The 25,461-nt window shown below is 42.4% G+C and overlaps 2 protein-coding genes across 4 annotated transcripts in view; one reads left to right on the top strand and one right to left on the bottom strand.

Moving 5' to 3' along the window:
• Nucleotides 1-1,251: 1,251 nt before the first annotated feature.
• LOC120794577 (protein FAM171A2) lies at nt 1,252-14,608 on the bottom strand. 2 transcript variants are annotated; one of them, XM_040135760.1, is made up of 8 exons: nt 14,391-14,608; nt 9,459-9,686; nt 8,873-8,965; nt 8,153-8,311; nt 6,988-7,167; nt 6,290-6,403; nt 5,453-5,579; nt 1,252-5,256 (listed from the first exon to the last, which is right to left on the bottom strand). In XM_040135760.1, exons 1-8 carry the CDS (start codon nt 14,485-14,487, stop codon nt 3,756-3,758), a joined length of 2,499 nt encoding a protein of 832 aa, XP_039991694.1. In that variant the 5' UTR covers nt 14,488-14,608; the 3' UTR covers nt 1,252-3,755. The 2 variants fall into 2 exon arrangements, with proteins under 2 accessions (XP_039991694.1, XP_039991693.1); XM_040135759.1 differs by having other exon boundaries at nt 5,432-5,579.
• Nucleotides 14,609-19,302: 4,694 nt separating this feature from the next.
• LOC120794740 (corticotropin-releasing factor receptor 1-like) overlaps nt 19,303-25,461 on the top strand; it is a 69,634-nt gene continuing 63,475 nt past the window's right edge. Inside the window, exons 1-2 of one of the 2 annotated variants that reach the window (XM_040136007.1) lie at nt 19,303-19,550; nt 20,280-20,399. In XM_040136007.1, coding sequence (XP_039991941.1) covers nt 20,343-20,399 — 57 coding nt within the window. In that variant the 5' untranslated portion in view covers nt 19,303-19,550; nt 20,280-20,342. Of the gene's footprint in view, nt 19,551-20,279; nt 20,411-25,461 lie in introns of those variants that run through there. The other variant, XM_040136008.1, reaches the window with a different exon arrangement.

Consider the following 25,461-nt stretch of genomic DNA (forward strand, 5'->3'; position numbering starts at 1 on the left):
AATCAACTGATCAATGATCACTTGTATGTACTGTCTTTTACATTGTACTTGTATTGTACTTCTATATACTGTCAGGTGGATAAACAATAATTAAGCATATATATATGTATATATATATACATATATATATACATATATATATAATATGATGCTTGCTTTAAAGAGGGATTGTTTTGTGTCAGTGTGTGTTGTGTCACTCAATCAGACACTAAAATAATGATAAAAAGTAGGTGACAAAAAAAAAAAAAAACAGTTTGAGAGGTATCAAATTAACTGTGTGATCATTTTGGAGGCTGCAGTTTGTGCTGCTGTTGAACCGTGTTGCACTATACAAAGAGGTGTGTCTGTTACTTCTACCCTCACTGATATAAGCAGGGTGGACAAAATAATAGGAACAGAAATAGACTTTTTTTTTTTTTTTTGTGAGGGTCATTGTTTTAAGGCTTAAAAAGCTTCGTCAACACACTGTAGGCCTGATTTTATCTGCTAAAAAGAAATGACCTCAACAACTGCCGTCAAAATCTGACAAAGAGCAGCTACCAGTACCGTACGCTGACAAACGTGACATCTCCAGCTATAAGAAGGAGATCACACCATACAGTCTAGTTCTACATGTCTTTTTCCTCGCTGTACATTTGGTCAAAAATGTTTAATACGTGTATCCCACACAGGCTACATAATGTCATATGTTTTTATGCACATAGACTGTTTTGGGGATAGGTGATTATTTTTTTTTTTTAGCAATCGCTGTCATCTTCTTGGATGCCACGGTGCTAGGGTTGAAATATTCCCTCATTAAAATCACTCGGGAACCCGAACGTCTTGATTAGTTACTGCCACAGAATACGTACCATTGAAACAAAAATCCAAAGACGGGAATCCATCCGATCCCACTAGAATTATACAAGAGGGAATGAAAACTTTAACATGGGAACCTTTTAATTGATTACATGAAAGACATGTCTCTGAACCAGATTGACTGGTCCTCTGTTTAAATCTAATTTTATGATGTAAATATTCTTTAATAGGCTACAGTGTCAATGTAAAGATGCAATAAAAATACAGTTGCCTGAGAATATAAACTGTCAGATTCTCTATGGGTGATCCCATCGGTACCATTGCTTATTTGTATGTTTCTTCTTCTTCTTCTTCTCTCTTTTTTGTCTTTAATTTGTTCAAAAGCGAAACGCAAAACTACAGTCTCTCCCTGTCAAGACGAAAAACACAAACGCTGACAGACCGTGGGAACAAATTTATTTCTATTTTGTCTCATGTACAGAAAGAATCAATTTACAGTTTACAAACAACTGACCAGGTTTGTGAAGCAAATGATTTACTGCACAGGATGAAGGCCTACAGTTCAATCCTCCCGACCTTCGTAAGTATCGTTACTATCAAAAAATCCAACACAGCATGTTCACTAGGTTTTAACGTGTCTCTCGGGGGGTTCAGTTCTGGCGTAAATCAGCTGCGACTGAATACGCTCCCGAGACTGTCGAAAACACAAGTTCACAAAGTCTACTGAGAAACGCACAGTTTCTCTCGTGTGAAACAAAAACAAGCAAGGAAAGCCACAATTGCACATCTCATATTAATTCCATATCTGGTCTAAAAAACAACCCCCCCCAAAAAAAACGTACATTTACAGCAGTGGACAGTTCAGTAGGCATCGTTTCATGGCTGCGTTACTCTTCAGACTCGGACTTACATCACATTTTCAGTTTGTACTGTAGGCTACTGACACAGGCTTATGAACAGCAAGCGAATGGTGACAAGGAGCGCGAAGTCAGCGTGACTATTATACAGCCTTCAGGATTTTCACTTCGTAATCCACCTACTACTCTGCGACAAAAACAAAACAAAAAAAACCCAAAAAAAACACAATCCTCTACAAGTTTTCGAAACTTGCGAGCTTTTACAAATCTGCTAGATGACACAATTAAGTTCACAGTTGTCGATGCGTCGTCGGCAGTGGCGATGCTAGTAACAGCGGGAGCGTGTTGGTCAGTATGTTATTGTAAACATTTACGACCGGAAGTGAATTTTGTTAGAGCTGGATTAAGGGAAAAAAATTAAATAAAATAAAAATCAGTGTCTCTTCACATAACCAGGTTCATTTGGCTACACAATTCAATGCTTCATTGCATCACATTTTGTGCCAAACATCCTCAATATCATTTCAAAAAAGGTTTCATTAAAAACACCCTACTCTACGTGTTACATGCACATCATACTGTATACACATAAAATCTCATATAGTTCATCATACCATTTACAAGTTCGGTGAAAAAGAGGACAGATATAAGAAATTAAGATATCCAAGGATGAAATAGCCGCGAGAAAAAGTTGTCAGTTCTGTCAGGCACGCTCCCCAGAGTGACGTGTGTTGTTGTTACCACGATGCAGTGTGCTTATTAGTGCCTGCCGATCTCCACAGCGTAGTTTAGGTGACGACTAACTCCATTTGAAAAAAGGGGGCCTGCATGCCTATCACTCGAACCTATGTGAAAGAAGGCACTTACAGGAGAGAAGTGGTACAGGCCCTGTCTACAAACAACCCCAGTAGATCTCAGTAGAATATTAAACAGGTAAGTCTTCAAGTAAAGTGATGTTTCTGCCGCGCCGCATCTGTTTTAGACCACGTTTTTTAGGGGTTGTCTATGCAAGAGTCCAAAGAACTGTGTGGGGGGGGCTTTTGGTGCCTATTGTTTTGGTCATACATTCATATGCATGCAACCTTTCTACACCAAACGGTCTTTCAAACGTCTGAGAATCTATTTACACAACAGAAATCGCAAAGAAGTCCCGAAAAAGAAAAAAAAAAAAAAGTCTCAACAACAGGAGAAAGGCAGAAATGCGTACTTTTGGCAGAATTGTACAGCAGATCACTGCGATAAAATCGATGACAGAAAGGATGACGGAGAGACTTGAAGACGATGCTCAACACTGCAAATCATTACTATCTGAATAAGTAATTACAACACATGAACACAGTACAGGAGGAAGAGGAAATCAAGTACATCCCTGAAGGAGCAAAATGCAAGTCGCAAGTGGGACTTTATAGTTCGCACTATCCGTTCACAGGGGCTCAAGAGAGAGAGAAAAAAAAAAATCAGTACAATTGAAAGGTTCTCTACTTATATTTAGGCTTTCGGGAACTGTTTCCGTTAAAGAAAACTTATTCTAGTTACAGTTTAGGACAGGGGAGGAGTCAAGTGAAGACCGGCGCACGTCTTCTACCATCGATATGAGCCTTTGTGTAGAATAAGTCCAGGGAAGGAAATCTAATTCACCTAAATACCCATCAATCCCATAAAAATGTCATCAATTTCCAAATGCTCAGTAAGTATCAATCAGTCAATTCTCAAATTATTAGTAAGTGCTTTATTCATATATTTTGCTCTATAAAATGGCTATTTCCACAGTCAGTATATGCAATGGCTCAGACGATGGTTCAGTGATGTGATCGGTTACAGGATTCACAATAAACTGGATAGATTTCAGTCTACAATAGGTCATCTCAGCGGAAACCAGTGGTATTAACTGACAGTGAGACTACGAGAGTAATCGGAAAGTGCTTGTACCTCACCAGAAACACAAAGGTCAAACATAACCCGGAAATGGACCAGTGAAGAATGGTTGTGCTTATTGTGATTTCTCTCGGTGAAAACATCACTCTTCTTCCATGTTTGATGTGGAAAGATTCCCTTTTCAAAGGATTGTTAAAGGTCCAGTGTTTAGTAAGTTCAAAAAGCTCACTTCCTTGGGTGGAAGACCATGAGAGGCCTATCTTCAATCTTCTGCCATGGGCTCTTCTTGTTCTCGTCTTTGTCGTCGGCATCATCCTCAGGACTGGTCATGGAGTCGCGGCGGTTCTCGCTGTTGCTGCTGCGGCTGCTGTTCACTCGACTGCGTCCTCTTCTGGGGATGGTGGATCCTCGAGAGGACGGACCTTCATCCAGAAGAGGGGTGAGGGAGTTCTCCTCGGGTGAGACAGGGCGTCCCTCGCTGCTGCTTGGCTCGCTGTGGTCAGGGTAGGCCAGCTTGGAGTAACTCTTCCCACCACTGCTGCTAACACCATGGCCCTTTCGTCCTCCTGTTCCCCAGCGCTCATCCTTTCCCTTCCGGTTCACTGCTGATTTTCGTTCTTGGGCCTCCAGAGGTGGTTCAAGGTTGATGTCTCGGGGAGTGCTGCTGCAACCACCTCCAAATCCACCACCACCGCCACCGCTAAGGTCATTCCCAACGTCTATGTAGGAGTGGCGCACGTGAGCATTAGCTCGTCCATCCAGGGAAATGAACCACGCCCGCGGGTGCTGTTTAACACCCAGCTCCAGTAGTTTCTTCTCGGTCAGAGCCTGCAATTCTCCATTCATCTGAGCCATGGTGGAGTCATTGAAGAGCACAGGGATGGTGACAGGTCCACCGGAGGAGTCGGACGCCCAGCTCGGCTCCTCAGAGTCGTCCCCTTGGGATCCACCTTGCTGCTGCTGTTGCTGCTGTTGGCCTTGTTTCTGGGAGTGGTGGTGATGATGCTGCTGGCCTCCTCCCATCTGCGCACCATCTTTGTCTTGCTCCTTCTGGTCCTTTCCATCCTTACCAGAAAACTCAGAGGGCAGACGCATGTAGTGGGCTGGAATGACCAAAGTTGGCACCATACTCCGGTACATGTTCTCCTTCATCTGGTCGATGGAGCTGCAGAAGATGATTTGACCTGGTTGGGTGTTGAGGGAGGTGGGTCTGGCAAGGCTGTCGGCTGCTGCTGCTGAATACTCTGGCGGTTTGTCGGACTGGCTTGGCACGTAGCCTTGGAAGCGAGGCGGGGACGGGGGATCAGAGGAGTAACCTCGATTGTCGTTGGCATTGTGGTGTCGGAGATATTCAGACTCTTTGCCCTCCATGGGGCTGTAGCTCCGGTTGTAGTCTTCATGCAGCAAAGGGTTGTCCAAGTTGTTGGTCTCTGTGGCACGTGTAACCTTCATGGGAAAGCTTTCCCCTCGTTGGGGACCCGAAGCATTTTTTCCCTTTGCGTGTCGCAGCATGTGAGCTGGAACATGTTTGGTTAAGTCCTCCCTTGAACTCTGGTAGTCTCGAGATGGGGACAAGTCAGATTTGTCATTAGAAGGACCAGACTCAACATGGCCTCCACAGATCAGATTTAGGCGTGAAGTGGATGTACCCTGGTCTCTCTTCGCTCCATTTAGATTGGAAGTGTGGGGTTTGCCTTGCTGTCGACGAGGTTTCAAACACTTCCGCCTAGAAGGTAAAGAGACACCGAAGGTCAGAAAAAAAGGAAACACCATTTATCTGTCATGGGATTGAGGGAAGACTATAATCTAATGGCAGCCTAAAATTAAACCTGCATTCACCACCAAAATCACTGTTGCAATTCTGTCATGTTTGCTATTGATAGAAACCTAGACCCAGAGACCTGCGCCTACGCTCCCCACACCTGCAGTAGTAGAGCAGCACGCAGAGCAGGATGAGCACCAGCAGGGCCAACGAGCCCAGGATAGAGAGCAGGAACAGGGTGTGGTAGGTGGTGATGTCCCTCAAGCCGGGGTGAGACAGACCCAATCCTGTAAGACATTTTATGGCAGAAAGACGTCTAAGGACCATTCGGAAACTTCACATTCTCACTACGCTGTTTGGTATACTTCAGATTTGATATAACTACATGGGCAAATCCGCTAACGGTGTGAGAATAAATCGTTAAGATTTTGCCTCTTTGGCCCGTTCAGATCAGTGAATGTTGGTCAAAGTGGGAAATATGGATTGAAGAAATTATGTTACACTGATATAGCTAATGTGCTACGGTACCAAGCAACAAAACACAAAAATAAACATGAAACATACAAATGTTTTTAGTAGCCACGCAGACTTTGGATACACACACGATACTTTTTAGTAGCTTACATTCATTGTTAGGTTTCATAGAATTTTTTGACACCAAGGAACATATAACTTATCACCAACTTTGTACTTTAAGTTGGGGTTTTTATCTGGTATGTGCTTAAACTTTTTTCAGGAAAAAAAAAAAAAGCATACATGTAGTGTGCTTTTATCACGAGAAGATCACCAAATAAAATCTTTCCCAGGACCAACATCAAAATGAAGTTATTTGAAGTCCGCACGCAACGAAACCTGGGCTTCAGCACCAAGAAGAACATTACATCCTAAATCTTCCTTTATCCTCCCTAGAGACATGCAGGAACCTCTGCCGCCACAGCAGAAACGACGAAGGTGAAAAAACAGCCCAAACGGGAGAACGGAGGGTGAGGTGAGTTACCTGAAGACGAGGGGAAGGCAGCCAACCAGTATCCCATCTGAGGAACAACAACGTTCCACACAAACTGGGTGCCCTCTTTTTTGATGTAGCCCGTCCCGTTCCTGACCCACAGTCCTGGAGAAACGTGACTGATTATCACAGTTGTTAAATACATATGTGGAATACCAGTGGTGGAACTTGGGCATTTACTCAAGTACTGTACTTAACTTCAGTATTTGCTTTTCGTGACAGGTAAAAAAAATAAATAAATTAGCAACTATTTTGATCATTGTTTAAGTCTTTTTCATGTAAAAATTCCTTTTCCCTTTTAATTATTTGAATAATTTTAATCTATTTTCTTTTATCTTGAATAATTTTGAGGTTTGAACTATTAGTTGGGCAAACCAAGCGTTTGAAGGTGTCACTTGGACTTATCGGTAGTTCTCACTATTTTCTGAATTTTTACAATCCAATCAATCAATCGAATAATTGAATATTGATAATTGATCTTTTACTTCAGTAAAAAGATCTGAATATTTCCTCCACCACTGTGGAAGACAATCAAAATCAAATCTCATTCCTAAATTAAAAAAAAAACGTTTCAGGAAATACATTTTACATCCGATTTCCTATTTCGGGGGAGTCAATTATGATACGACCTCATGTCCGTTCTAGAGCCCAGCTGTTTCACAGCGCCTGTGATTTTGCGTCTTCCTTACCCGTCTTAGGCTGATACAGCCAAGCAGGCACACTTGTGGCCATCCTGTTGCGGGTGTCGGACGGCAGCGGCACAGAGATGTGGATCGGATCCGAGACCTGGATTGCGACGCCGTCTCTGTCAAAGAGCTGAATGCTGACCACTGCCAAAGCTGTCAGGTCTGTCCACCCTGTTTCTGCACCTGAACAGGAAAAGTCAGCGACATCAGCTCCAACACTTCTTTCACATATCTTGCTATTTGCTTTTATGAAATAACCCAGTGCCGTTACCAGTTTCATTGCAATGTTGTTTTCTTAAATCCCGATGACACCGGACTTTTGAGGACGATAGATTTGGCTGTCGCAGAGACCAGCCGCATGGGCCATGTACTAGGTTTTGACCTAGTCTTGTTTTAGAAAAACTACCAATATATATGCCTAAAGCGATATACAGTATCTGTGACAATCCAATACTGGCTGATAATATCAGCTCTATTTTCATCTGGTGGTGAATGGCCATAGTTTCACATTATTTGACTTTGGTTAATTGATGTGTGGTTGTGAAAGAATTTTTTTTTAAAAATCAACTTGTCAGGTGCAGCGCAGACACTGAAGATAATGGACACGACATGTCCACAAGTATGTGGACGCCTGAACATTCCTCCCATGTGAGATTGATTGACGGGTGCTTCCGTGATCATGGGCATTAGTCTGCTGCTGCCACGGCCTCCGCTCCTCTGGTTTCAGTCTTTCCACCAGATTTCTGAACCTGGCGGCAGGGATTTTTCTCCCATTAAGCCGAGAGAGCATTAGTGAGGTCCAGCACTGATGCTGGGTGATGAGGTCCAACTGTCAGTCCAGTTCATCCTAAAGGTGTCGGACGAGGTTGAGGTCAGGGCTCTGTACCGGACTTGACCGGTCAAGTTCTTCCACACCAAACTGGGAAAACCATTTCTTTATGAACCTGGCTTTGTGCACGGGGGCTTTGTCGCGTTGAAACAGAAGAGCGACAAACACAAACTGGAAGCTCACTATTGTCTAAAATATAATTGCATGTTTTAGTATTAAGATTTACCTTGACTAGAACTAAGGCCTAGCCCAATCCAGCTAAAAACAGCTCCAGATGCCCCCGAGAAGTACACAAAAGCACAGCATGTCATTCTCAGCACTGATTTCTGAGCCTCCAACCTGAGCTGTTGGTCTCCTGGCCCAGGAGGAACGGGAAACCACCGATTTCATACTGGCTCCTGGCTGTGGTCATTGCAGCAGACAGCGCCGTGTAGTTGGAGTCGGACGCCAGCTGAAGGGACTTCCTCTGGAGCTGCACCAGCGGCTGGTTACGAGCTCCTGAAAAAACAAACAACAACGCTCCCACTCTGTAAAGTCAACAACCACCTTCTTAACTTCCTCTAAAATGTGTGAACATACTGGTAATTTGGCCTACTCCCGATACGAGGAGGTCACCGTGACGGAGCCGTATTTTTGTAAAAACTAAGAAAGTGCACTGCTGCAGCTGTTGCTGTGGCGACAGCAGCAGCAAATAACGCGGGGTCACCCAAATGTTAAGCGATGAAATATATGGAGGCCTGAAGGGACACAGGGGAGTAAACTGTCTTCACTCTCAGACGCCCTCAGTCACGATGAGAGAATATAGCTGTTGAAGGGTCAAACTCAACTCCCCATGTGACCAAAATACCACTATCATTACATCTGACAGATGTACATTTTGCAAAACGGTGAGTCAATGAATCGTGACCCAGTTCATGAGCCTAAGCTGACGATCCCTCGAAAACTCAAGACATGAGAGGATAAGAGAGCCTGCACGATGCACCTGGAAATATCCGTGTTTTTACAAAAGGAGGACAAAAATCAATAAATCAATAAACGAGACGTGTGAATTTTTGTTACCTGGTGACCCAGACAGCACCTGCAGGACATCATCGTACAGAATAAGTGTTCCTGGCCTCTGAACGAGGAGGTACAGGCTGACTGACGCATACACTGAAACAAAAAGAAAAAAGAAAGAAAGAAAAAGGAGACAGACATTAAAGTTAGCACAGCAGGTCTCCAGGTGCAACGACAACGCCGAGACCGAGGGTTTCTGCAAGTTAAAGACTTTATAGGACCTTTTTAAAACTGCATTGAATAACATTTAATGCTTGTTTTAAATGAAGACTTAAGACTTTAAGAAAACCTTTGTTCTTTGACAAAATTATCACTAGATTTCTTTGGTGCTGAAGAAAAACCTAAAAAAGTACGGAGTGTTCTCTGTGACTTCCAAGCAGATGGACGTTACGGACGTTTATTCAAGATGGAGCTCTCTGAGGCCTTTTTAGCGGCAACTAAATTCATTCATTTCAATTTGAAGACTTTTCACGGGGCGGATGTCACAGAGCAGCAGAATCATCAGAAGGAGACACGGGGGACGTTTCCCCCCGTGTTTCCTGTGCGTTTCCTGCTTAGTAAGCTGCGTTTCCTCCCCTCGGTGACTTACGGGGGATGCGGCTGGAGTGCCAGGGCACAGAGTTGGTGACGTAGTCTCGTTTGGAAGCTGTAATGATCACCCACGTTCCTGTGCGGTACAGGAAGCTGACTCTCAGGACGCCATCGCTGCCGGCTCTGCTGGACGCTAGGCTGGTTTGATTCCCGTGGACTTCCACCTGTGCGTCCGCTAGCGGTGACAGGTCGCTATTGTCAAACACCTGGACTTTTATTTGCACCTCTGTAAGAACACAAAGAGAGAGAGGTCCGGTTATTTAAATTTTTTTTTTTTTTTTTATACAGATACAATTAGTCCATTGACAGAAAATAAATAAACAACAATCGTGAGAACTGATCGATCATTTAAATCAAATATTAAGTAAAAACTGTCAAGCACTCTCTGGTTTCAGCTCGTCAGATGTGAGGACTTCCTGCTTTTCTCTGTTTTATAACATCGTAAACTGAATTGTTGGTCGGACAAAACAAGATGTCTGGTGACGTTACCTTAGGTTCTTGGAAATTTTTCATGATTTTCTAACATTTACAAGATGATCTATCGATTAATCCAAAAAAACAAAAAAAAACCAAACACTTTGCAGGATGTAAAATATCTGGTTAAATGCAGACCTACTTGGGACACAACAGAAACAGGTCTGCAACAAAACTATTAACGGTTATATTTTTGATTAATTTATTCATCATGAATGGCAAGTGTCAAACAGTCAAAAACCCCAAATATTAAACCTACAATGATATAAATCCGAGAAAAACAGCAAATTTGGTAGCACTTTATTTTACCGATCCCAAATTTTAAAAAGGGCAAGGCGTCTGAACCACCAGCCCATAGCAGCTCTTACAATCAACATATTTCTTCCGATAGAAATGAAAAACATCAAGTTAACTGCTCCCAGCAATAACTACCACAGTCTCCTTAAAGGAAAAACTTTATTCTTGACAGTAATGAGATTACTTTGCCCTTTTTTTTTTTAGGCGTAAGTGCAGCACACGTGGCCACAGGTCCAGCAGGATACGTTCACGTGGCCGACAGAGGCAAATCGCACATTTCCATGCAAATGGGGATTAACTCCACGCGAAAACGACGACGTAGGCACACCCGAGTCAAATACAGCCGCTGTCGTTTCCGTACCAGGAGAGGCCGCCGCAAGCGTCGGTGGTGCCGCCATCTTGATAAGCAGCCATCTTGAGCACATTTCAAAGTACATATACCGTGCAGTTCTAAACCGTCTCCATTAGAACTCAACATCCATCCATCCATCCATCCAGCCGTCCGTCCGTCCGTCCTCTGAGGAAGGCCCAGAGGTGTGGCTGAAAACGCCACGGGAGGTTGGGCCTCGTGGTGAAAATTATCTCGTTAAACTGGTGAAGAATGAACCCCCGAGCTCAAATTATATAAAAATTCACTGACCGAAAGGTTTTAGCAGTGAAGAGAATAGAGCAGAGCAAATACTTTCCACAGTCTGATTTTTGCAGTGTCTGCCTTTCTTTCACGGATTTCTCTCTCCACTCGATCAAAAGCCGTGTGATTAAAGCAGTAATTACCGCGGAGCGTGGCTCGATTTATCACGTCGCCCTTAGCTGTCCTGCAGGGACGACATCATTATGCGACAGTGTAATGATCCCGGTCGCAGAATGACTTAAAAAGTGAGGGGAATATTTTAGCATTAAAAAAATAATAATAAAAAAACAAAAAAAACAAACCACAAGCTGACAACATCACTTTACAAGTGTCACTGTCGACCAGAGGTTTTTAAAATCAGACAAAACTGAAAGGACGTGTCCCCTGTTTTCGTCTATAAGCCCAGAGATCTTCAACACAGTGCGAATAGTGCAACATGAAAAGGTAACGTAAATGGATTTTTATTGTACTTTGTCTTTCTTATATTTGGGGGATAAACATCATGCTCTATGTTCTGAAACTACATCAACTACATCATTGGGGGTTCTGCTCGATGTAAACAGTAAGTATGATGTTGCAATGGCGTTAGCTGCTACAACCATTTGCCAAAACTGACACCATTGAACGTTGCCGAATTAGCCATTAGCCGTTCCTGTTTGCAGTCTACCCATGGATGTACAGACAGCTATCCCTGGATTATTTTTGTGGATTTATGGATCTTTGCTCATCGTGGACATTGGAGATAATGATACCCTCAGGAAGTGCGAGTCCCATAGAATCTAAAAATATGTGTATTATGTTTGTTTTGTTCTGATTTGGGGAGGGGAGCGTGAATTTTGACGCAAACTGTGGTAGCCGGGGTTGTTAATTGCCCCCGTGAGCCGTGTGTCCCAACCACTGCTACTATTCCAACTGCTGCCTGTGTTGATGAATTACCATAACTAAGTTCCTGTTGTTTTCAGATCAGCAGCATCCACCTGTCCCTTTAACCTCATGCAGCACTTTCGCCTCACGTCTCCCCCGGAGCGTGGCCATTTCTGCCCTTCATCTTCCCTCGTTTTCAACCCCGGAACCCTTCGTCTCCCATCTTGCCTCTCGGACGGCGCGGATGTGGGTCACGCTGGGGATGTTTCCATGGCTACGCGCCGACTCTCCAGAAGCCGGCGTGTTGCGATTTTCCTCCCTCAGCTCAGTTCCCCGCAGCACTGCGAGCTGTCGTCCTCTAAGCCCTCCAAGCATCCAGCGACAAACCGCTCGATGCAGGACTTTACAGTGACAGCACTAATGGCTGCATTCAGATAAAAAACAGCACGTATGTTTGTGTGTGTGTGTGTGTGTGTGGGTCCATATCCATTGTTTCTGTGTAAATGCTGTCAGCCATTACCATAATTGGTTCAATGAAGGCTCCCTTGTGTGTTTGTGTGGACAGGATTTCCCCAGTCCGGGCTCCACACTTAAAACACTGCGGCTTGGCGCAGCTTCGCTCACACAAACACTTAAGAGTCACAGTGTCACATTGTGAGTCTGGGAAATGTTCACCCCCTCAAAGTCCTTCAGCTGAGATTTAGTGGAGCATAAACCCTCCTAATACTCAGTGTAGCCACTTTTCTGAGCCAAGATAAATCCTTAAAACTTAAATTCACACTGTGTTTATCGAAGTCAGAGGCAGGAGACTGATATTTTGTGAGGATTTTCTTCCTTGAGCTCTTAGGTTTTGACCTTTTCTTTACATAAAAATCAACAGGTATCCCACCTTTTCCTGTTCAAGTCTCTAAAAAACGCAATGGGGCTGCAACTAACAATTGTTGTCGTTACTGATTCATCTGTTTGGTCCAAAAAAAATGTCAGAAAAGAGCGAAAGGGTTCCCAGACCTGAAAGTCCGACCACCAGTCCAAACCCCGCCAAACTTCAATTTACCTTCATGGAAGACTGAGCGGTTATTCATCTTTGACGAGGTGGAAGTAGACGAGTTTTTGTCTTTACTGGTTACAAAAAGGACTTAAAACAATTCCATCGACTATAAAAATAATAACTGCAACTGACTTTCTATCACCCAACTAACCGATTAACGGACCATTTGTCTCCTCTCTCCTCTCTCTGCTGTGCAAAATGCGAACACTTCTTCTGTTCCACAACGCCTTGCAAATTTATGGCAGGTCAGGAGAAGTGCTGAGCTGCACCGAGACGCACCTGAAGGTATCAGTTAATTGACCGTTTAATCGGCGGAGCAGTAGCTTAGGAGCTAAATCTGATGAAAATGAAAGTAGAAAAAAAAAAAGAGAGACAAAGATGTGAGATAGGAGGATCAAAAACTGCTCTGAAACCAGTGGTGGAAGAAGTATTCAGATCCTGTGCTTGGGTAAAACCAACAATACCACAATGTAGAGATACTCTGTTACAAGTAAAAGTCTGGCACACGAAATGCCGCTTCAGTAAAACGACACAAGTATCAGCAAAATGTAGTTAAAGCATCAAAAGTGCTCATTATGCAGAAAAAGGGCCCCTGTGGGTGTTGGAGCATCAGATGTTGTGTTATAGGACCATCAAAACTTGGCTGAAAATGCGGGACTCGCTGCACAGAATGGCCCCTTTCAATCCCTTACGTGACCACGTAGGTTGTATTGATTATTATTTATCAATACTAATGTGCAGCAATGGCTGTTCGATCCATGACGCATCACATTTAATTCCTTGGTAACATGCGAAGTAAGTGTAGCCGTCAGATAAATGCGGTGAAGGGAAAGAAAAAAAAAAGAAAAAGTGGAGTATCTCTGCATGAACTGGAGCGTAACTCGAGGGTAACGTGAAAGAGATGTGAGGTGCCGAAGCACAGGGGCCTCCAGGGTGCACTCGAGTACATGTACCTAGTTACAGTCCTCCACTGTAACTGACCGTCCGCGCATCTCTAAACAGCTCGAGGCGTGAATCATGCAACGCAGTCACGCAACGTCCTTCGGGGATGCGGTCCACCGTACAAACCCTGCTGATCCGCAGGCAAATAACGTTGCATCGTTATTTAACAATAACGGCATTTTTTTGTGGGGGTCTAGGAGGAACCCGCGTATGAGCCTGCCGGATCAGTGACTGACACGTCTGCAGCAGCTCCGGGCCGTCCGGTGTCATCAGTGTGCGAAGCAAAAATAAAATAAAACAAAGAGGGGGGGGACGACACGGAGGCCCGGGGAACAGCGAGTCGGGCCTGACGTTACAGCGGACTGTATCCAAGGCCTGGGACAATCTGCTCTCAGATCAGATCCCCTACCCGCCCTGAAACACTCGTGTGGCCCTCTGAGAGACACCCGCTCGCGGATGTTTATGAATCCAGACCACAAAAAAACCCAACGTTATCCAGCGGACACGATTACAGACCAATCCCCCCCCATCCTCTAAAAATCCATCTCCTCGAAGGCAACGTGCAACGGCAGCGCGGCGCAGCCAGGATCGACGGGTTCTGTCGACAAAAGCCATAAAAACGCAACCACTCCCATCTCCTCATTGTGCTGCATCCCCCCGCACGGCGAGCTTACCAAACGCGCCCTGATCTGGAAGAGCCTTGGCCAGCGCCTCCGGAACCGCGCACACCGACACGAAGAGGAGCAAACGGGAGATGCGGTTGGCGGGCATCCTTGCGGCTACATCTCTAGTCCCAGCTCGGCGGCCGTGTGTCCATAGTCCCTCCGCAGCCGTGTGCGAGCTCGCTTCTCTCCTCGGACGTCGCCCGGGCGCCAGTCTTCGCAGGGCGCCGCGATGCTGCCGTCTGTGCGGGCTTCGCCTTGTTTTTATTGTCTGGGGCGGGGAGCGGGGAAAGCGCGCCACGCTTCCCTCTGCTGATCTCAAGTGGAACAGCGGCTCGGCCGCCCCGTGTCCCGCACGCATCTGGACCGTGGGACTCGTGGGACCCTGGGGACCTGCGCGTTGTCAACCCTGCCGTGTGACATTACAGCGAGGCTTCAGAGCAGACACTGAAACGTTTCAACTGAGAAAGGAAAGAACAAAAAAAAACAAAAAAGAAAACCAAATAACTGCCTATTATACTGTTTGTGTCATTTACAAATGGGCCCAAAAATCTGCATAGATTAGATCCATATTCCAGTGGTGCTCCAGTCCCCCATTTAACACAGGGTCCTAAGGTCAAGACACACCAGTACCTGGGAAACAAACCAGAGTTTCTAAAGTAAAAGTTCTCATGAACCAGGATCTCTGAGAACAATGTGCCCTTGCGTAGCCAAGAAGCTGTTTGATTATTACTGCCACTGATGCATTCACGTACAGGCAACTGTTTAATGTCGTAGCTGGCCAGTGCGGAAGTTACTGTGTATGGAGGAAAAGAGATGGCGTAATAAGTCGTAGTGGGTTTTTTTGGTTTTGTTTATTTGTTTTGTTTTGTTTCGTTTTGACCGAACGTGAAAGGTACCATTCCGCTTTACCTTCATCTATCCGATGTTAGATCGTGTTTCACTTTTAAAAAAATAACCTTTGGAGTGTGGTCCCAAATTCAGACAGAAAGTCCATCGTCTGGTCACAACGGAAAAAAAAACGAAACGTAAACTCTCAATTTTGAGATTTTGAATTTTAAGATAAAAAAAAATTAAAAACAAAAAGATCAGTTAAATTTGAACAATTTGAAAAGATTTTATTGGGATATTGAACATTTGAATTCTTTATATGAAATTGTTAGCCCTAAAAAAAGGAACAAAACGTAAAGTTTTTTGTTTTTTTTTTAATTTCCTTAACTTGAAACTTCTTTCTGAGGCTTACCCATGGGTTTAAATATCACAATGAGGTATTCAGTCGCTCAAAAAAAACCCCCCAAAACTAATTATTATGGCATTTCTTTACTTCCATACTGGTTCCACACTGGCCAGCTACAACATTAACATGTTGATTACATGTTAATGTTAATCGATAACAATAATAATAATCCCATGTGCAATACAAAGAAAAATATAATACAGCATTTATTTGCTTCCATAAACCTGTTTAACTTCTGTCAATAATATTGGGTAGTTTAATCTACACTAGTGCACAGAAGTTTATCATAGTGAAAATCTTAACCTGCAAAGCAACTAGAAACTAAGAAACTAAAGTAAAAAAGCTCGATATTTAACTCTGAGATGTAGAAGCGTAAAGTTACATCAATGGATGTACTTGAGTAAACGTGTACCTTACCGCAGCGTAGTTGAGTATCTGCAGCCGTGATTCATTTTCCACATCTGTTTTGCATATTGTCAGGATTCACGGCAAATGAACTCGTCACCACGTTGATGACGGGAGGAAAATGTCATCCAATGGTTCATTTACATGGCGGCCCCTAAATGTGTGTTGACTGTCCCGGGACCACGTGTGAGCGTGTTTACCTTTGGTACCGGAGGGGGACTCGTTCCGCCTGAGCAGCCGTCGCTGACATCAGTGACCTAAGCGTCTTTCTCTGGGAGAGTTTTCTGGGGTTTTTCTTTTTTTCTTTTTTTTAAAGGCGAGTCGCAGTACGCTCACGCTCTGAGTATTTCAGTTTGACTGCTGTCGGGCCAGAAAAACAAATAAACTGATTACAGGCTCAACATACGTCCTTAACTGACTTTAATTCCCGGCAGTGTGGAGGAGGCTTGAATTGAAATTACATTTAGACCCTTGTGTAACAGATAGTATCATTAACAGTTAGCTGAAGGAATTAAAAAAAAATACATTTTGTTGATTTATTTATTTGTTTATTTATTTTGGGGGAGACTGGGGACCGCGACCTCGTTCAGGAACCCTGGCTGCGGCCCTGTACTTTTCACGTTTCACGGGGACATACTGTACTTTTTGTTCCGCTACATTTATCCGGTGTTTTCCTAAGAGTAGGAAAACTACAGTGTAAAAATAAATGTAAGAGTTCAGAAGTATTATCAGCAAAATGTACTTGAAGTATCAAAATTATGCAGAATGGCCCTTTTCACACTGTTATATTATTACTTATATTCAGTACTGAGAGCTCTTTACTTAAAGTAAGTAAATGTAGAAATACCACAATTAAAAAAAAAAAAAAAAAACAGACATACACTCTCCATTACAAGTAGAAGTCCTGCATTCAAAATAAGTAAAAGTGCAGAAGTATTATCAGCAAAATGTACTTAAAGTATCAAAAGTAAAAGTACTTTCTCTGCCAGATGGCTCATCACATGATCACATATACTGTACATTGCTGGAATATTACCGATCCATTCACGTGAGCAGCATTTTAATGTTGTCAAGCTGGAACTAATTGTAACAACTTCACATACTTTTGGGTAATCGAATGAATAAATAAGTGAATAAATGCATATTTTACAAAGTGATCAAGTATTCTACATATAAAGTATTGAAATGAAAAGTAACTAAATAACTGAAGCTGTCAGATGAATGTAGTAGAGAGTAAAAAGTACAATATTTACCTCTGAAAATAGGTGGAGAGGAGTATAAAGTAGCAGGAAATGGAAATACTCATACATAAAATATAAGTAAAGCACCACAAAAGTGTACTCGAGTACAGTACTCAAGTAAATTTACTTGGTTACATTCCAGCATTGGGTGTATTATAATATTGTTTCATTATTTTTGATGCTGTAATGTGTATGCACCATTTAAATGTTTCAGTGCTTCATATACTATTGTGTAGTTTAATGCACTGAAGTAAAAAAAAAAAGGGAAAAGTAGGCAACAATATTTCCCTCTGAAATGTGCCGGAGTAGAAGTATAAAGTAACAAAAATGCAAGTAAAGCAAAAATACTTACAAGTACCTGAAGTGTACTTAAGTACAGTACTTGAGTAAATGTACTTTACTTTCCACCACTGGATGAAATATAGTACAGGCAGGGTCCACGACTGCGTAGCGAGTACTTAAAAGTACCATAAGGCGAAGAGGGCGAGTATTTCTCTTTGCGGTGTTGCCGCTTTTACCGCTTATATGTTTTGGATGGGATCTTAATAAAGATAAACGTAAATCACGTCTCCTTTGTTAGTTTGTTTCTTTAGGCAGAAAGATGTTTATCTTGTTTTGCGAAGCAGCTCGGTTAAAGTGCACTGGGGATGCAACGTCCCACCGTGGTCTGTTCCTCGCGTCGGCGCCGAAAACTTTGGACTCCAGACCGACCTTCCCATCGGTCCAAGTTTCTCTCTGCCTACTTTCACCGCTCGACTGCAGCAGCAGCAGCAGCAGCAGCAGCAGCAGCAGCAGCTGGCAGTCATATTCATCATTTTTACTACTTCATTCACATTGCATGAGGATTTTATTCCTGGCAACGTGGCGAAGTGTTTACAGATTTATTGTTCAAAAAACGTTGCACACTCGGCCAACTGGTATTTCATGTTCACAACAGAAATCCAATCTGCTTCCTGTGTGGCTGTGATAGCTTCTCAGATCTAGTCTACTGAATACATTTTTTTTTTAAATTAACTTTGACTCAAACTACATTAGAAGTTTGGAAACATCTTGCTAAACTCAGATAACAATTAATTAATGGTGTCTAATGGTCTATAATTTAGGTCCAAGCAGATATAAGTACATTTATTTGTACAGGTGTTTGTTAATGTGTTTGTCAGCAATTATAACTTCTCCTTTGAAGCATCCACAACACAAGTGTATAACTAAATGACCTATAGCGCAGTATAACAGAGCTGTAATCATATTTATTGATAAAGTAAGTGATACACACGATCCTTACAGTGTTTTAATCTATGATGTTGTTTTTTTGGTTTTTTTTTTTTTTAACTTAAAACTGTGTTAAATAAACAAGTTCCAAACTAAAAAAATCATGTGGTGCTTGAAGGGCTCATTGTTGACCTTGGGGGGAAAAAAGAAAAATCTAGGTCCACTTACTAGGTTTCTTCCAGAGATTTCCGCTGCATTTAGTGACCAGAGAACAAGTATTTACAAATAATTAATTACTTCAATAATAATTTACTTCATGAATAATAATAATGATAATAATTAAGTTTTCTTAATTATTCTTATTAAATATGACGAATCTCTATCTATTGGCCACCACTTTTCATCTTTAGCACGGAGTTACATAGTTCTACTTTAAAGCCACAGAAGACAAAAGAAAACTAAGAGTAAATAAGCAAAAGTAACGTGATGGAGGAACAGAACGAGCTGTTACCAAGGTCCCTGGGTTAGTCCACTGCTTACCTGCTGGACAGGTGTGTAGGAAAATGCGAAATTCCCTCGACACAATAATTCAGGTCAGTAGCAAATCGTACCCGCAAATCAAGTCCGACATCTTTCTAAAAACTAACGTCTGCGTATTTCCGGCCTGGAGCGCGACAGCGGGACCGGCCCTGTCAACGCGGGCGTCCGTGGCTGACTGATAAAGCCACACCATTGGTCAGCCGAGCGCCGCGTGACCGCGTGCCGGCGTCACACCGTTGGTCAGCCGGGCGCTGTTGGAGCTTCCCCATTGGCCGTCGCTCTTTGAAAACGAACCGGCGCCAACGGCTTCCGTTGCGTCATCGAGCGGTGCGGCCCACTTGGCGGTAGATGTACCGACTGTTCGCATCCGTTTTTTTTTGCGACTTTTTCTTCACAGACGCACGTAGCAACGAACCTGGCGGCTTTCTTTCCCCGGAAGAGCGCCGTCGGCCTCCGCCCCACTGGCCCGCCGCTCTGTGCTTTTCACTTGACTGACAACACATGAGCTTCTGACTCTCCCTCCGAGTGGCCATTTTACAGGTGAATACAGCCGCTATCACAGCACGGCGCGCGTGTACGGCGATGTTGTTGTTGTTTTTGCTTATTCACCTGATGTCTCTGGCGATTCTGTCAGACAACACTGGGGTTATTACATCGGGATTTTAGCAGCGGAGAGCAGCGGCTCGGACGTGGCTTGGAAGCGACTGCTGGTTAACGTGTCGTCTTAATGACGTCTTAATTTCAGAATGAGAAGGATGAGAACAGCCTTATTTGGAATTCGGCCGTATTAAAATACTGTATTACTGTATGTAAGGCGGTCCAGCCCCATACTAGGGTGTGACCTCGTCTCGTTTTAAATGTGAGCTCAAAGTTAAAGTAAATCAGACACAACCTCTCATCACCTATTGTTCACTCAGGTTAAAACTAATTTGGTCTCCGTAGCATTCTTATCTTTTTAATGTCTTTTTAATTGGCTTCATTAGAAAATGGAAATTCGGAAATTTGCCAGCTTCAGCTCGGGGCAAATTAAAATAGATTGAAACTGCCACTGACAGATTTATAGAGATATGGGGATAAAGGTGCAGACTCTTTGATAACGAAACCCATAATTAAAGCGATGTCTGTACATGACAATCCTCAGTACTCGTATCAGGAAGCAACCACGAATCGGCAGGCGAGGGCAACGACTGAGGAAACTCCGTCCTCGAACAATCAACTGTTTTTCTCCTGGAGCCCTCTTCACATGGTTGTTATTGCTTCACTTTTCAGATGTGCTCATCTGATGTTCCAGAAAAATCCCTCATGTTGAGCAACAAATAGCCCGAACATGGCATGTATTACAAGACTGAGAGAAGACTGCAAACATTTCATGGAAAGAATAAACGGAGGGTAAATGTCAGGTAAGGAAAGTATTACTTCCACTCTGGGATTTTAACTTTTTTCAAATAAAGAATTCTTCCAATTCATCAAAAGCAGATGGTTGCTTTGCTAAAGGCCTTGTTCAGAAAGAAGTTTATTCAGTATGAAAAATGAGAACACATTGATAATGGGAAGTTTAAACGTTAAAGAAAAACAATGTCATTATAATTAGAATTTATTTGAGCAACTGACCTATTGTGAAATGTAACCACAACTGAATACGTCTTTGACATTTAGATGCCACTATATTTATAGCATTGAAATAGTTTTACTTTTCCATCCATCACCATCCATCTTAATCCATGTCATTTTTATTCCCCTCTTTGTAATTTTCAGAAAGTAATGTCAAGTTTTGAAAGTTTAAAATCTTTATTCAAATAAACAATATTCAAGTGTTCAATTGAATTAATCCTTTTCAACTCTAAAAATTCAAATCAAATAGAGAAGTCTACGTAAGCAACTGGAAACTGTGGAAACTTGAATTTTCTGTCTGAAGTTTTGAACACAAAAAATAGTTTTTGAAATAACAAAACTTGGCATCTCCTTTTTGGAAAATATCAAAGAGCCACATGGATTCCGATAGATATTTGTCATAGTACTTCAATGCTATGTTTTAATTCAATGGTTTCTATATACATTGATATATAGATATATCGATATATATATATATATATATATATATAGATACGTGACATCGCCTTGTAGCTTTTGGGACGTGTCCCATGGTAAGATTAGATTTTTCACCGATTCTTGGGGTCAAGTGGACAGAATTACTGAATTGTCTCCAGAAAAAGGAAAATAACTTCTTTTGCAGTAGACACTATGGAATGGGACCATGATCAATAGATAGCTTAATAAAGTGACTGTACATGTAACTTACTAACTCAAAAAAAGTGAATTTGGTGTTAAATTAGTCTTTAAGTGTTAAGCTGCTCTTAAAATATCCTCTGCAGAGCCCTTAATCATTGCCAAGAATGTGCATTAGCAGCCATAAATGTAATGTATTTTATTATATTCCAAGAATTAGTTTGCTTACTAAAATATCAATGGCTAAATTCATGAGTAACCAGTGGATGGAAAGGCTTGTTTCAGGATTTTGCCGGTAGTGTTCTGATTCCTCTGTCCGACGTCATTATGTTGCATCATGACAACCCTCCTTTCAGACTCAGTGGCTCTTATTGCAGTTATCTGCGGGGTCAGGCGCTCTGGCGAGTTCAGAGCACACAATTGTCTCCTCTCAGTCTGAACCAAACGTTCGGCGAACGAAGATCTATGTGACGCCAAATGTTTGCCCGCCTTCAACACATGAATCAGAATTCGGTAGCGAGGCAAAGTGCACGGGATAAGCTACGAGAAGAGCCTGAGAAAACAAGTTGAAATGATCGGTGTGATGAGATGGATGAGAATTACGAAAAATGTGTAATATAAGTTACTAAACAGCAAAATATGGTTATACCACGTTCAACATTTGACTAGAAAATGTTGTGGTGAAACAGTAAAATTAAAAAAAAATCTCTAGATTACAGCATTAAGAAAGTAATAATGGTGGCAGCAAGATGTATAAAACTGCCAAAAATTATACTCTGAAAGCACAACAGCATTAACAGATTCAAATTCACACTCAAGAGACACTCCAGCATTGTCACTCGTCAGTTTACCAGTAATGGGGAGTACTACCCAGCCTGTGAAAAACAGGAATATAATGTTTTTTTGTGGTTTTTGAAGAGCTTTCTGGAGTCTCAGGGAACAGCAACACTGACATCACTCTGGTATTTTGGCTCTGTCTTGGAGGCTAATAAATTATAACAGCGAGCCAGTATTACAAACTGGAAACGTGGAGTTTAAAAGACATGAGCAGTCCTGAAATCATCAAGATCATATTAAGTTGCATTATAGGAAATGTAGGATTCAGTGTATTTGGATTTTCGGGCGATATTAGAGACTAAAAGTCAGAATATCTTGGCCTCTGCTGCAGTGATAGGACTAATAATAAGACTAATAATAACAATAATAAGACTGATATAATACTAAGACTAATAATAATTGAAGCAGTGAGTGTTGAGCAGGATCATGGGGGCAGTAGGTGGTTTGCAGTCACAGATCCAGACTCTGCAGAACCAGGGGCAGAAATACCTGCAGAAAGCGACGGGAGGAGAGAGGACAGAGACTAGGAAGAACAAAACTACGGGAGAGAGAGATGAAGTTGAGTCAGTAACGTGCATTAATGGGATATGAATACGTACAGATGGAGAGAGAGAGAGAGGAGCTCGGTGCATCATGGGAAGTCCCCAAAGGGGTGGTTCAAGCCAAGCCCGAGCCAGCCCTAACGATAAGCTTCATCAAAAAGGAAGGTTTTAAGCCTCCACTTAAACGTGGAGAGGGTGTCCACCTCCCAGGCCAACACTGGAAGATGGTTCCACAGTAGAGGAGCCTGATTAGCTGAAGGTTCTGCCTCCCGTTCTACCTTTGGAGACTCTAGGAACCACAAGCAAGCCTGCGTTCTGGGAGCGCTTGTTCTAGTAGGGTAATTGGGTTCTACGAGCTCTTTAAGATATGATGGTGCCTGACATTTAAGGGCTTTATAGGTGAGGAGGAGGATTTTAAATTCTGTTCTCGATGTCAGTACTTGCTATGCAGCATTCAGCTGGAGAGTTTAGAGACATGTTGGGGCAGCCTGATAATAAGGAGTTGCAATAATCGAGCCTAGAAGTAACAAATGCATGGACTTTTTCTTTATGCCCTTAAGGCATGGCTTAAGTTTAGTTAACTGATTGGTTTCATCAGATTTCACTGATAAGTGTACTTGGGTATAATCTGCATAAAAATCAAAGTTTATAGAGTGTTTCCTAATAATATTGCCTAAAGGAAGCATATATAAGGCGAATAGAAGTGGTCCAAGCACAGAACCTTGTGGAACTTCGTGACTAACTTGTGAGTATATGGAGGATTTATCGTTAACGCACACAAACTGAAATCAATCTGATAAATACGACTCAAACCAACTTAGAGCGGTTCTTTTAATGCCAATCAAATGTTCCAGTCTCTGTAATAGGATGTGATGGTCAGTGGTATCAAATGCAGCACTAAGATATAACAGGACATGTACAGAGACAAGTCCTTTGTCCGATGCAATTAGAAGGTCATTTGTAACTTTCACCAGTGCTGTCTCTGGGCTATGATGCACTCTAAATCCTGACTGAAAATCTTCAAATAAACTACTATCATGTAGAAAGTCACACAACTGGTTGGCGACAGCTTTCTCGAGGATCTTAGAGAGAAAGGGAAGGTTAGACATGGGTCTATAGTTGGCTAAAACACCTGGGTCAAGAGTAGGCTTTTTAAGAAGAGGTTTAATTAAAGACAGATTGATCATATCTAGAAATGAAGTTCTAACTAAGGGTAAAACTTCATTAAGCAGCCAAGTTGGGACGGAGTCTTAAGAGACAGGTTGATGGTTTAGATGAAAAACTGTCTAAATAAATGTTTTTTTTTTTTTAAGGTTCCTGTGTTTGAAGATAAATCCCTGCTGGTTGAGGGCAGGAGGTGGTGAATTTTGTCTCTAATAGTCAGAATTTTATCCTTTTATTGAGGCTCATGAAATCGTTACTACTGAGAGCTATGGGAATACATGGATCGATAGAGTTATGGCTCTAACCTAGGGCTGTTTTTACTTTCCTCTATTAAAGATGAGTAATAGCCTGCTCTGGCATTAGAGGGCCTTCCTGTATGTTTTAAGACTATCTTGCCGGGCTAAGTGGGATTCTTCCAGTTTGGTGGAACGCCATATTCCGTGTTTGGGCGTTAAACCATGGAGCCAACCTCTCTTGTTTTTATTAACTTCTTTTTTCGAGGGGCATTAGAGTCGAATGTCACTCTCATTGAGCCTGCAGCACCATCAACAAGGTGGTCAATTTGGGGGCAACTAAAGTTAGTATGGGACTCCTCTGTTGTATTGAGACATGGCTTTGAAGTGCTGATGGATTGACCGCCTTAAAATGTATGTACAGCACTATCATTTTTGCCTAATGGTGTGTAGTCCAGTAATAAGAATTCAAAAGTAATCACAAAGCGGTTTGATTAAATGTTCAGGTTTGATGCCATATGCCAGAACAAGGTCGAGGGTGTGGTTGCAACAGTAAGCGAGTTTATTTACACTCTGAGCGAAGCCAGTTGAGTCTAATAATGAGATAAACGCAGTGCTATCATTATCAGTGTCCACGTGAATATTGAAGTCACCTGCTCTAATTGCTTTATTTGTACTAAGGACTAAACTTGATTTAAAAAAAAAAAAAAAATCTTGAGAATTGAGACAGAAATTCAGAGTATGGGCCAGGAGTGCGGTGCACTATAACAAATAGTCTTTAATGATTTCTAGGTTGGATGTGAAGAACCAGGCTTTTGAATGAGCTTAAATTAAGTTTAGGTTCAGGGTTGATCAATAGACTTGAGTCAAAAACGGCTGCAACTCCACCTCCTCGGCCGGTGCCTCCGGGAGTGTGAGTATTAATATGACTGGGGGGAGTGGATTCATTCAGGCTAGCATGTTCATCATGACACAGTCAGGTGACAAAGATGAGCAAATAAGTCAGTATGAGGATCTGATATTAGATCGTTTACTAATACAGCTGTAGATGAGAGCGATGTAATATTAAATAGTCCACATTTAATTCTCCTATTTTGTTTACGTTTGCAGTGGTGATGTTTATTTTTATTAGGTTTTAATGAATAACTCCTCTTCTGTTAACTTTTGATTCAATTAATGTAGGCGGTCGGGGGGCAGACACAGTCTCTATGGGGTTTTGGTTGGGTAGCTGTTCTTATGGAAGTGCAAAGAAGCGTGTAGGACTGAAACTCTGCCTCCTGGTCTCAACTCTGTTTGTCCCGGTTTTGGTCTACTTATGAACTCGGTCAGATTCCTAGATATGATAGCTGTCTGTAAAACGTGGACGTACGCCGTCTCCCCTAATCAGACCAGGTCTTCCCCAGAAAGTCCGCCAATTATCCACAAAGCCCACGTCGTTTGCTGGACACC

The sequence above is a fragment of the Xiphias gladius genome, chromosome 9 (genome assembly GCF_016859285.1).
Source record: "Xiphias gladius isolate SHS-SW01 ecotype Sanya breed wild chromosome 9, ASM1685928v1, whole genome shotgun sequence".
In the NCBI taxonomy this organism is placed as follows: domain Eukaryota; kingdom Metazoa; phylum Chordata; class Actinopteri; order Istiophoriformes; family Xiphiidae; genus Xiphias; species Xiphias gladius.

Bases quoted from the DNA above. Each gene is read 5' to 3' on its own strand.
- LOC120794577 (XM_040135759.1), bottom strand. From the start codon at position 14,487: ATGCCCGCCAACCGCATCTCCCGTTTGCTCCTCTTCGTGTCGGTGTGC. The intron at 5,580-6,289 runs GTAACTCACCTC...AATGTCTTACAG, and splicing joins TGCCTTCCCCTCGTCTTCAG to GATTGGGTCTGTCTCACCCC. The intron at 5,257-5,431 runs GTCTCTGGGTCT...TTTACCTTCTAG, and splicing joins TGTGGGGAGCGTAGGCGCAG to GCGGAAGTGTTTGAAACCTC.